The sequence below is a fragment of the Haliotis asinina genome, chromosome 6 (assembly GCF_037392515.1).
Source record: "Haliotis asinina isolate JCU_RB_2024 chromosome 6, JCU_Hal_asi_v2, whole genome shotgun sequence".
NCBI classification, from domain to species: domain Eukaryota; kingdom Metazoa; phylum Mollusca; class Gastropoda; order Lepetellida; family Haliotidae; genus Haliotis; species Haliotis asinina.
Window position 1 is genome coordinate 6,496,356 of NC_090285.1, and position 11,693 is coordinate 6,508,048.

The 11,693-nt window shown below is 37.5% G+C and overlaps 2 protein-coding genes across 2 annotated transcripts in view; one reads left to right on the top strand and one right to left on the bottom strand.

Moving 5' to 3' along the window:
* LOC137288143 (uncharacterized) overlaps nt 1–3,999 on the bottom strand; it is a 23,925-nt gene extending 19,926 nt beyond the window's left edge. The window contains exons 1-2 of the mRNA XM_067820557.1: nt 3,860–3,999; nt 239–409 (exon numbers count right to left, since the gene is read on the bottom strand). Of these exons, the coding sequence (XP_067676658.1) occupies nt 239–409; nt 3,860–3,911 (223 nt within the window). The 5' untranslated portion in view covers nt 3,912–3,999. The remainder of the gene's footprint in view (nt 1–238; nt 410–3,859) is intronic.
* A 208-nt stretch (nt 4,000–4,207) lies between these two features.
* On the top strand, nt 4,208–11,693 carry LOC137288146 (peroxisomal targeting signal 2 receptor-like). Its single transcript, XM_067820560.1, has 10 exons — nt 4,208–4,405; nt 4,928–5,100; nt 5,503–5,538; nt 5,934–6,011; nt 6,816–6,924; nt 7,260–7,369; nt 8,007–8,120; nt 8,328–8,383; nt 10,219–10,315; nt 10,553–11,693. The coding sequence occupies exons 1-10, from the start codon at nt 4,297–4,299 to the stop codon at nt 10,619–10,621; spliced, it is 951 nt and encodes a 316-aa protein (XP_067676661.1). The 5' UTR covers nt 4,208–4,296; the 3' UTR covers nt 10,622–11,693.

Below are 11,693 nucleotides of genomic sequence, written 5' to 3' on the forward strand. Positions count from 1 at the left end.
CTGAATACATAGTTCCTTGCTCCGCATTTTGAACCACAGCTAATAATAGTTCATATGATCTACTGTCTTCTGAAAATGAGCTTGTGATTTTCTGAACAATATCAAGTCTAGCATTGTAATCTCAAAAGTGTCTGCACAGACTAAAAACACCTGTATGACAATGTAAATATTCATTAACAGTTACATCTGAAACCATGACATATCTAAATTTCAAATTTCACTGATGAACTCAACCAACCTTTCAGTTTAAGTTCCGCATATTCATTAAGCATCTGACACAGTGAGATTCCCATGATGGCAGTGGGATACTCAATGCCTTCCTTCAACATGGCCGCATATTCAGCCAGGTACTTGCACTCCTTCAGGAAACTCTTGTATGTCAGTGGGTGAGAGCTCTCCTTCAGGTACCCTGTTGAAAGACTCCACCCATTATACCACGATCATGTCATGTATATTATGCAGTAAGCACTTTATCAGAAACACATTTTATTTCATGAAATTCAATCCCACATTCATTCATTAAAACCACTTACAGTGACAACGGGGAAACCGTGAGGGAAATGACATTACTTCATCCTCTATTCATGAGGGTCCATTTTTCACACCTAACGCAATAGCACCAATTTCACTTTGTTCTCAGCAATCCGAAACAAAATACAGTCTTGTTATCCATGGGCCCTAAGACCTGCGATACTGACTCAATGAAGTCATATTTGACTACATTTTGTTTTTCTAACAATTAACATGATTAAAGTGGCATGTACACCACAGGAGGTTAGCAGTGACCTTTCAAACTGAATCCTTCATAAATTGTATACAACCAGACAGCAACTTATAAAATCTTTGTTAAAATAACTGCTCAAGACATACATTATTCTGGTAATGGAATAGAAATTCTTTGATGGTATATTATCAGATGCTTTTTAACTGAATCACAGCTGATCGCTATTTCTGGTTTAGCTGAATAACAAGTAGCAAAAACATAATAAACACCATGACATAGAGTTCCAAGTTCAGTTACCATGGTGATACTAACACTGATAGATCCAGTTGCAATACTTGCCAGAATCACAGTTCTTAGTAGATGCTCTTGAACATGGGAATGTTTTAGGAAAATCAAGCGTTGAATGGATGACCCAATTAATTTGGATGATCAATTTACTGGCATGATTAAATCATCAATCATCAGCTGATCATGATTTTACATTCAGTAACACAGTTGTGTGCCAAGTTCAAATGATTTTTTCAGTAAGAATATCTTTTTGTTTCTTTCAACAGAAATTTGGACTCTAGTCCATTTACATGATAAGCCTTTTCAATGTAGCCTAGGGTGCTGACAAATCTCCCATGATGGTAGATACTTGTCATAAAAATATGCAAAAATAACTTCATAAAACTTTCAGCCATGGAACTTTCAACCATCTCAGCTATTATTGTATGGCTTTTGATACCTACCCTGTCAATCACTGTTTCAAGAGTGAGTGAGTGAGTGAGTGAGTGAGTGAGTGAGTGAGTGAGTGAGTGAGTGAGTGAGTGAGTGAGTGAGTGAGTTTTAAGCCACACTCAGCAATATTCCAGCTATATGACGGCAGTCTTTAAATAATCGAGTCTGGACCAGACAATACAGTGATCAACAGCATGAGCATCGATATGCGCATGAGCATCGATCTGCGCAACTGGGCACCAATGATATGTGCCAACCAAGTCAGCGAGTCTGACTACCCGATCTTGTTAGTTGCCTCTTACGACAAGCATTGCCGCCATTTGTGGCAAGCATGGTTTCCTGAAGGCCTATTCTACCCTGGACCTTCACAGGTCCACTGTTTCAAGAAAACAATTATCAAACTTTCTCTAATTAGACAAAATTTGATGACTATTCCAAATATGCCTGCCAAAAGCACTTCCTTTAGAATCATGATTCACTGTTACTTCTTGGCCTAACCCCTAATGTGTTTGTAATGGAAAAGGGTGTTTGAGTTGCAAGTGTATGGTATAGCATTGTTGCCAGTATCTACAATATTATCTTATGAAATGCTATGTCAACAAGTCTATGGGCTCAAATTCCTTGCAGGTTAACACGATATATGTGCATCAAAAGCACATAAAAAATAACATTGTCAGATATGTTTTTGGACATCACATAATTTTCATTAACCAAGGTGTGTTGCACAACACACTGTAAACACTTATGGTGTTTGTTTAGGGGGTAAAGTTGACTTTCATGAATTGGCGATATTTTTTACACCAATATTCGTTACATTTCAAAGTTTTGATCATGCACAGACTTGGGCCACTTCCTAGTTACTGTTCAGTCATGTAAACAACCACTAAGTATCACGCATCGACGATCTCAGCAAGGAAATGAGTTTACCGCGAGAATAGAGAACTTGTGAGAATAGGAGATGGCCCTACACTAGTTATCATGCTTATGGGGTGCAGGCTAAAATGTCACCACAGCAAAACGGCACCTGGCAAAAACGTCACCGTTTGGACAGGACGGCTACAAATGTTATGGCGAAAACATCACCATATACAATTTAAAAAAGGATGAAGATTGATATGATAACTTTATTGTATTGTGAACTTTGGATAAACATTTAGTGTTTCGTAAATAGACTTTGTGAAATAAAAACACATATATTAGGTAAGTAGACTTTATTGGATTGTGAACTTTGGATGAACATTGATATGATCACTTTGGTGTTTCGTAAATAGACTTTGTGAAATTAAAACATATATATTACCTAAATATAAATAAAAAATATATCAGGTAAGTATGCCCATCAACATTCAACACTAACACTCACCGATACTGCAAGCATTTGAATGTGTTTCCCAAGTTGCTTGCAGATAATAAATGCGTCTACTCAGCCGACAATGATTGGAAAGTGCTTCTCATACCCAACCTGCTTGCATTATGTTTAGATAATAAATGCGTCTACTCTGCTGACATTGACTGGAAAGTGAAAACACTGCACCCTTCAAACTGTATTTAAAACACAGACATGTACCCGATACACATCATTCATCACAATGTCTCACCACTGTGTTGTATGTGATAAGACTGTCTGAAGAAATCAACATGCTGTGTCTTGCGACCAGTGTGAGTTATGGACTCACAGAGTTTGTGGCACCGGTATATCTGCATTACGCTACCGTGAGATATGCGCAAATGTCGATCCGGAAAAGCCTGGTGGTCGTCAGAACCAAGCCACTTTAGTGAGGATGGCCAATAGAATGAGGGTGCTTCTTCGTCCAAAAGAACCTCGGTCTTTGGACTTTCAGGACATGTTTGTTATACGGCTGTGCAAAAACTATAGTGGTGACATAAGAAACAAAGGCGAGAGGCATTTGGTGTTTTAGCCCATTAATCAGTAGCCATTTTCGCCAATTTGGTGCCGTTTTCACCAAACGATTTTGGTGCCGTTTTAGCTATAACCCATGCTTATTGACATGTAGCCAGAGAGACAATTTTAAGCATTTGCAAGGTCAAGAGGATTTGCAAGTCAACAGTATAGGTGTCTTAAGCTTCAGAAATATGAAATACAACTTTCAAGCATACATGAAACTGCTTACATTTTCTCCATATATTTATGAAGAATACGAGAGCTAAGGCTGTACAAGCGAACCACGTTATTGTGACTCTATTATTTGATCACTTGAACGGATGACTGCCTGTAAAAAATACAGCTGATGGCTATAACTCCTAATTTTAGAGAGTTTTTCAGTCTCCGACCTTTGCTCAAAACATTCACGACCAGACAAATCAATGTGGAGAGAAAATCATAATTGTTATCAACATCATGACAGGCTAAGACGACAAAACTTTCAAACTTGCAGAAAGTTTGAACAAACTTACCTAAGACGAGCCGTGCTACCTCTGACTGCAAGAAATAAACAGGGCGCTCCATAACTCCCTTCGAAGTGGATATCACTGACAACTTTGCACAGAAAGTTTCATACTGAAATCTACATTTTTATTTGAGACAAAAGTGTAAACACTGGTCTTCCCCTCGCAGATTTCAGAAGATGGCGGCAAGAAGTAACGGTCTTGTTTCCGGTTGTCGTAATCGAACCAAACGTATTCAACTTGATGATTGATGAGGACAATATAATAAATTATTGCACATGTCAGGTATCGCCGTTCGTTTTTCGTATATCATATACGTGTTGTTTCATAGTCCACCATGAAAACACGACATGTGGTAAAACTGAACGTTCAACAAGGGAGGCTACTCTCAAGAGTACACCAAACACTATCTTGGTGGCGTGAAATGAGAGGCCAAGTCCGTTCTCATGACGGTGACATTTAGGACACAATCCCGCCATGGATACTCTGTAAAATTTTCACCATACTTTCCCAACAGGCTAGCCTGTTCGTCCTCTCAGTATTATGGCATTGCAGGTACTCTGTCCATATGGAAGTGATATTGACAACAATTCCAATATTGGGCAATAATGTCTTTTGGCGACATTTACTTTGATTCAGGAGTTGTTATAGATGAAAAAAAAGATTAAAGAAGATATATCCATAAAAGATCTTGGTAATCCCAACAATATGTTATGATGTCTTCTTCAGATTTTACAGAATGACTGGCTCAGGCTACTAGTTTACAATTTCTTTTAGTGGCATTATGTAGAAGTTGTGTAGTAATGTATTATGATTGTTTCCTGTCTTTTAGCTGATAAGTATGGTATTGAAAATAACAAATACTATAAATGAAAATATAAAAATAGCATGTATATATTTATGTGAGAATACCTTAAGTACTTTTTTTTTAAAAAGAAATTAGCAACGTTTTGGGGATGTCTTATTCTTTAACTTCTTTGTATAAACTTTATCAAAGACTTTCTCTGTAACCAGCTAAGAATACTAAAACCAAGAAGAAAACCGAAAGGAATAACTCTTGTGCTTTTGTGTTTCAAGGGTGTGGAACACTGTTTGTATTAGAACTGAGACCAGACCATTTAGTGGTACTTCGTACATTTGACTGGAGTGATGGCTTGTTTGATGTGGCTTGGTCAGAGAGCAATGAGAATGTGCTGGTGACAGCAAGTGGAGATGGGAGCCTCCTTGTCTGGGATGTCCTGCAGGAACAGGTAATTTGTTACCATGGTTACACATGATGTAGAAATTGCAGAGGATGTACCAGATCATATCCCAGGTGGTCCAGTGATCAATAACATGTATTATCAGGAATGTGAAGACAAATGTCTGTGGTGCAGCAGTGCATTTTACAGAAATGCTTCCTTCAGGCACACCAGAACATTTGGCCATGATTTGAATGCCAGTTTGTCCACATTTGCATCTACATTTGCTTTCCACTCACTCACTCACTCACTCACTCACTCACTCGTAACAGATGTCGAACATGTCATGGGACATACAAAAATGCATGCTCCAGTGTTATCTCAGTGATTTTATGTTGCCTTGTTTCTCATTGCTGCTTGATTGCCATAGCCACTGGAGATCTTGATCCAGTTGTAATTATTTACTTCCAGGGTCCATTGAAAGCATTCAAGGAGCATACCAAGGAGGTAATGATTGTCAATGGACATACAATCTATTAGGACAGTTCCCTTAGAGCTGATCATGATGCAGCCTCAGTAGTAGTCAACTTTCTTTCTGAGACTTTGTCAAAAAAATAAAACATTATTCATTGTCAACAAGAAGTCAACTTTGTTCAAGTCAAGAAATTAGAACAATATGTTTACTTTAGGACATATTGAAACAAACTTGCTTATATTTTGTTCACGTAAAGAAATAAACATGAAGATCAAATTTGGTATGGTTATGATCTGTTGCCAGTCTTGTTAAGGATAGACCTGGATCAGTATCTCAAGAGGAGATATGAAAGAATGTAAGCTTTTTTATATATTTTACAACTGAACTGATTGTTTTGAATAATTAAGTACATGTATGTTGATTCCAGGTTAATTCTGTTGACTGGAGTCTGACTCGTGGTGAGAACCTTGTGGTGACAGGATCATGGGATACGCTGATCAAAATTGTGAGTTGCCTTACCTTGTCTCTTCCTCTCTTTACAGTTATGGCTGTACTTATTATTGATATTAACTGATTTTGACTTTCGAATCATGTAAAGGTCATACTGGTTTCAAAATGTTCCAGAACTTACTGCAAAGGTGAATACGTTACTGTTTCTACCAGTAATACATTCAAATGAAATAAATCACTTTCTTATATGCAGTGAATTGTTTTTGCACAATTTGCATATGTAAACAGCCAGTCCTGGGCATGGTGTTTCTGCTTTCCCGATGTTTTCATGTGCCACAATAATAGGCAGTCCCTGATTATTCATGACTGTCAGGTAACCACCACGCTTAGGGGTTTTACGGGACGCTTTAATTACCTTGAGCCGTGTTTGTGCCCATTACTGTTGGTTCCAAGGTGTTTGACATTGATTAGGGTGAAGCACTTCAGTTAGTACCAGGGAGCGCACCGTCTCGTGTACACATTACGTCTCAGACTGTTAATGTTCACCTCTCCACAGCTAAGCAGTGTAGAAAACTGAACTAATATTGAGTTGAACGTGTCATTGCAGGAATTTATGAGAAAAGTATCTTTCAATTTCATGGTTGCATTTAGCATTGGTAGATATGTCTCTTATGTTTTAAACAATGTTTACAACAAATTGTGCCGCAGGTATCATTCTCTGATATCAAAGTCAATCAAAGACATGGATTTTCTCTCTTATAAAGCTGACACAGCATGATTTGACTGAAATAGTCTTCATAGCAGCGTGAGACGAAACTCTCTCACTGTGGGATGTTCAAGTTTTGCGTCTGTTTCCCAGTGGGACTTGCATTCTGCCCAGTCTCTTGTGACCTTCAGAGGTCATGATTCCATCGTCTACTCTGCTGGGTGGTCGCCACATGTACCAGCATGTTTTGCCTCAGTGTCAGGTATGTTCTGTTCATCGTTCACTTCCAGCAGTTATATGGTGTTGTGGAGGGATGATAGTAGTTGTTCTTGCAGGTTCTTGTAAATTGTTCTCATTATTATTATTGTGAAGGGAGGATCTATAGATGTTAAGGGAGGATGAATGCATGCCTAGAGAGTGCTAGGAATATATGAATATGTCTGTGTGTCTGTCTATGTAAATATTTAGGAGTAGATGAAAAGGACTGAGGCTGGCTATTCATAATGTAAAATGAAAACTTGACTTCAGCATGACGTGCGTGTGTGAGTACAAGAGAGGGAGAAACATATCTAAATCTGTTGTACCTAACGGTTACAGGGGACCAAACCTTGAGAGTGTGGGATGCTCGTAAACCAAACTTCCCAACTCGTGTTGTACCTGCTCACAGTGGTGAGATTCTCACGTGTGATTGGTGCAAATACGATCAGGTGAGTATGACAAGATATTGTCCATCACAGGTATCCAGTGGAAGTCTTGAGGTGTGACATGCAAGCTATATACCAGAGTAGATGGTAAATCATTCATTCATTCATTCATTCATCCAAGTGAGAGGATAGAGGACTGAGCTTGTATTTTCTTCCAGATGTTCCGTTAATTTTAGACGGAAATTATAAGTGGAATATTGATATAGATTATGGTATACACAGCCTAGCCAAGTGGTGTGAGCCTGTTGTTTAATGCTCTGACTCACTAATATTCTACATGGCAACAACCTTATATAATCAAGTTTGGTCTTGACAATCCATAGATTGATGCTATGACTAGCAATCCATTGTGGTATGTTCACAAGCTGTCAACGAACTCACCAAACCTGAACACCCATTCCATGAAGCAACCTCTTAGGGCTAGCAAATGTGAAAGGCAGACCCTTGCTTATACGTAATCTTAATTTTGTCATATTCATATGTTGTCTTCATTATGTTCGGATGAAAGCTTTTTAAATTTATGTCAGAAAACTCTGTAAGCATACTAAAAATATGTGTTTAGGGATAACACATTTCCCGATAAGTTAAAAAAATACTGTGATGGTGGTCAGTGATCTTTATTTACCTGCCTTGTCTCCAGAATGTTCTCTTCACTGGCGGCGTGGATGGACTGATACGAGGCTGGGATATCAGGAATACCCAGCAGCAAGTGTGCGAGCTACGTGGACACCAGTATGCCATCAGGAGAATCAGGGTGAGGTGGCCTTCACAGATAACCTACACAGAGGTTCAAATGTTGCTAGTAATTTGTTGCCTGAAATTATATTCTCACATTCAGTTCTGACAGTCATGAAAAACATATATTTCTAAATATGTTCAGTATACAAACTTGTCACAAAATATCCAAATGCAGAGGACAGTCTAGGGTTGGTTTCACCCTATTGCAAATTGACTGTTTCAGACTTCACCGTTCATGGCGACCAAGCTCATCTCCTGCTCATATGACTTCACAACTCGGTAAGACATGACAGATTATGTCGTCTGGTATTTGTCTTGCCCTTTCACAATAGAAACACACAGTTGATTTATTTGAAGTCGTAAACTAAAAACGATGACTTAGCCTTTGAAAGAGAAATCTGAAAATTTTCTTACGTGAAAATAAACTTATTACACCTATTTACCCAAGTACAATTTTAAATGCCTGTATGTATTCCTTATGTAACTAAGTTCCGTTGGTATCCTCAAAACAGTTTCGGCCCATAAGTGTTTTCAGGCTGCATGCGACACAGAGATTACATTTTTATTGCTGTAACTCGTGTTTGATGGTGTAAACCTACACATGTTATTTGTCATCATTCTCTGGATCATCAGTTAGTGAATTTATAACCGGTATAATTAGTAGTAACACCACTTTGGTTACTCAACAAAGGTTCCCATTTGGCATTTTTCCAGTCTGTAGTAAATACTCAACATCATAAATTAAGGTCTGTAATGGCAAATGTATTGTGTGTTATGTAATATGTGCATGTAAGTGATGCAAGAGGGTTTATCAGCTGAGTTACAAAAACAAACATCGATCAAAGGATTAACCGATAACACACTGATTGATTAATTACTTTTATCTTCTAGCGGATTTGTCTAAAGACAGTGTGTGTAGATGTACTAATTTATACTATTTATATCTTTAATTTATACTGTCGTAAAGTGCGAGTGTAAAAACAACATCCTCCCTTCAAAGAATTAACCACCATTGCGTTGATTGATTGATTGCTCATTATTGGTTAACTAAGTTACTTAGAATGGTGGACATCATGCAGTTAGTTGCCAGGCATGCTATCTTGGGTGACTAATGACAGGTTAATCAGGTTTTCACCAATGTGAAAGACGTGAAACGATGTGTTACTTTTTCGCAAATTAGACTGTTGTAAGACGCACGACTGTTGTAAGACGCATGATTATTTACCAGCTGCAGATGAATGGAATATGATTTCCTTTATGTGGATATTGATAGATACATTCCTGAACAAGGTAGTAGCCTGACATTGTTGCTAAAAAATTAGTTTGTTTTAAATTCATTATTTGCATTTTGTTTTCATTTATTTGTTGTAGCATTCAGCAGAATCTATATGACAGAAAACACACACTAGATCACGTATGTGTGTGAAATAGGATCCACATTGGCAATCTATACAATGTATAAATGTTGCTGTCATGTAAGAAATTTACTATAAGTATAAGCAGACTGTGTGTTCTTTTATTAATTTTCAAAATCATACAAATATGACAATAACCTAATTAGGGTTATGAGACAAAATATAGAGACGTACACTGTCTTCATTATTTTTCCGTCCTAAAAGTTTTTTTCCATTTCTACCACTTGCAGATGATTAACCTTCAAAATGTTTCATTTGTTTTCATAATACATTTGTAGTGAAGTAAAAATGACTTCACCTTAGTTGATCTGTCTATAATTTAACTATCAATTGTGCATACAGACTGCGCAGCAGAGGTCACGAACCAGTCATGAATTCTGGGATATCATCCGGATACTCACTGTAGAAAAACAGTAACAAACGTTTACACCAGTCCACAGAAATTGCTCCAATCAGTGCCCCTTTAAACCAAAGATTATGTCAACAGGTTGTTTCATACTGGACAAAATAAGTTAGGGATATTGGTATTTTCATGTCTGATATTTCATTAGTATTCAATGAATAAATTCATCATTATTCATAATTTCAAAATTTACAAATATCCCTAACTATTTTTGTCAGTATACATTTGTACATTGATGGTTCTGGAGATTTGTGTATCAGTGTGGCTACACCTGATTGTCTGCTGTATCATTCAAGGATCTGGGACTATACTCGTCCCGAGGCCCTGGAGGTGATTGAACACCACACAGAGTTTGTGTATGGCCTGGATTTCAACCTGCATGTTCCTGGACAGGTAGGGTAATGTGTGAGCAAATGAAACTAGCCTTGAGTAGTCACAAACACTACCCACTACTACACAGGTAGTACTACAGACTGCTTGTGTCTTGGTGACCTTGTGAAATTCTCTTGTCAAGTCAGTTGCCTCAGTCTGATTCTCAACAAATTCAGTATGTAAAGACAACTACTAATGATTCACACCATGACATTGCTAAAATATTCACTCACTCACATGACTTTTTGCTGTTTTCAGATAGCAGACTGTGGGTGGGATGAGCTTCTGCATGTGTTTCGCCCCCAGTCCTGTATCCCAGCACCCTGAGGGTGACCCAGAATGTTTAGCTAGTTCACAGGGATCTTCCACAACAGTGAGAATACTTCAAATTTCAAAATTTGAATTGTATATGTTGTTTTATTTATAATTACGAAGGTAAATTCCTGTAACATTTATTTTAATTCTACATGAAAGTGTATATTAATTGCGTGCAAAGATTGTGTATATTGATACGTTTCTGTGATTGAATCAAATGTTTTTTATAATGAATTGATAGTGACTATATTCAAGTGTTTGACAAATAAATGCAAGAAGCGTTCCATTTGATTTGAGTACCCAGATCCTATACTGAGAGGTGAACCTTTCCCTTTGCACATCCAAAGATGATCCCTCTATCAGCCAACCATATCCTTACTATATCACTATAGCAACGGTCTATGGACTATTTTGCAAGTGCACCTCTGGTCATGCTACCTCAGTGTTTTATGTCCATGATTCCTTATCTAGTCATGAATACAATTATCCTTTATTCAGTTTGATTGTTTGTGTCAGTGGATTTCACAGGTTTTCAATCCCATCATGCTTTGTTCTTGGTATAGGTCCACAGCTCAGAATTGTGTCTTTTTGCAAAAGTGATGTGTTGAGTTGCAGGTACCACTACTAGAGTAATATACTAGACAAAATAAGTTAGGGATATTGGTATTTTTATGACTGATATTTTATCAGTATGTCCATGAATACATACATCATTATACATAATATCAAAATTTATAAATGTCCCTAACTATTTTTGTCCATTATATTATAGCCATAATTTCAACTTGATGCATGTGACTTGATAACAGGCAGAAACAGGCACTTGTTACATCATAACTTGAAGTAAGTTTAAGCCACAGATTATTAGACAAGTGTGTTTTTCCTCTTACTTTGTATCAGAGAAACTCTGTTTCTGTGCTGTTAGATGTTTGAATTTCCACAGATGAGTACCCATATCATTGTCTGTCATTTGGCTTGTATTTGTTTGTGTCCAGATGTGTACCCATTTATCAGGTATCTACATCCATCTTTACAGGTCCCTTTTTTATAAATAATCAGAAAAATTATTCTTAAACAACCAAAA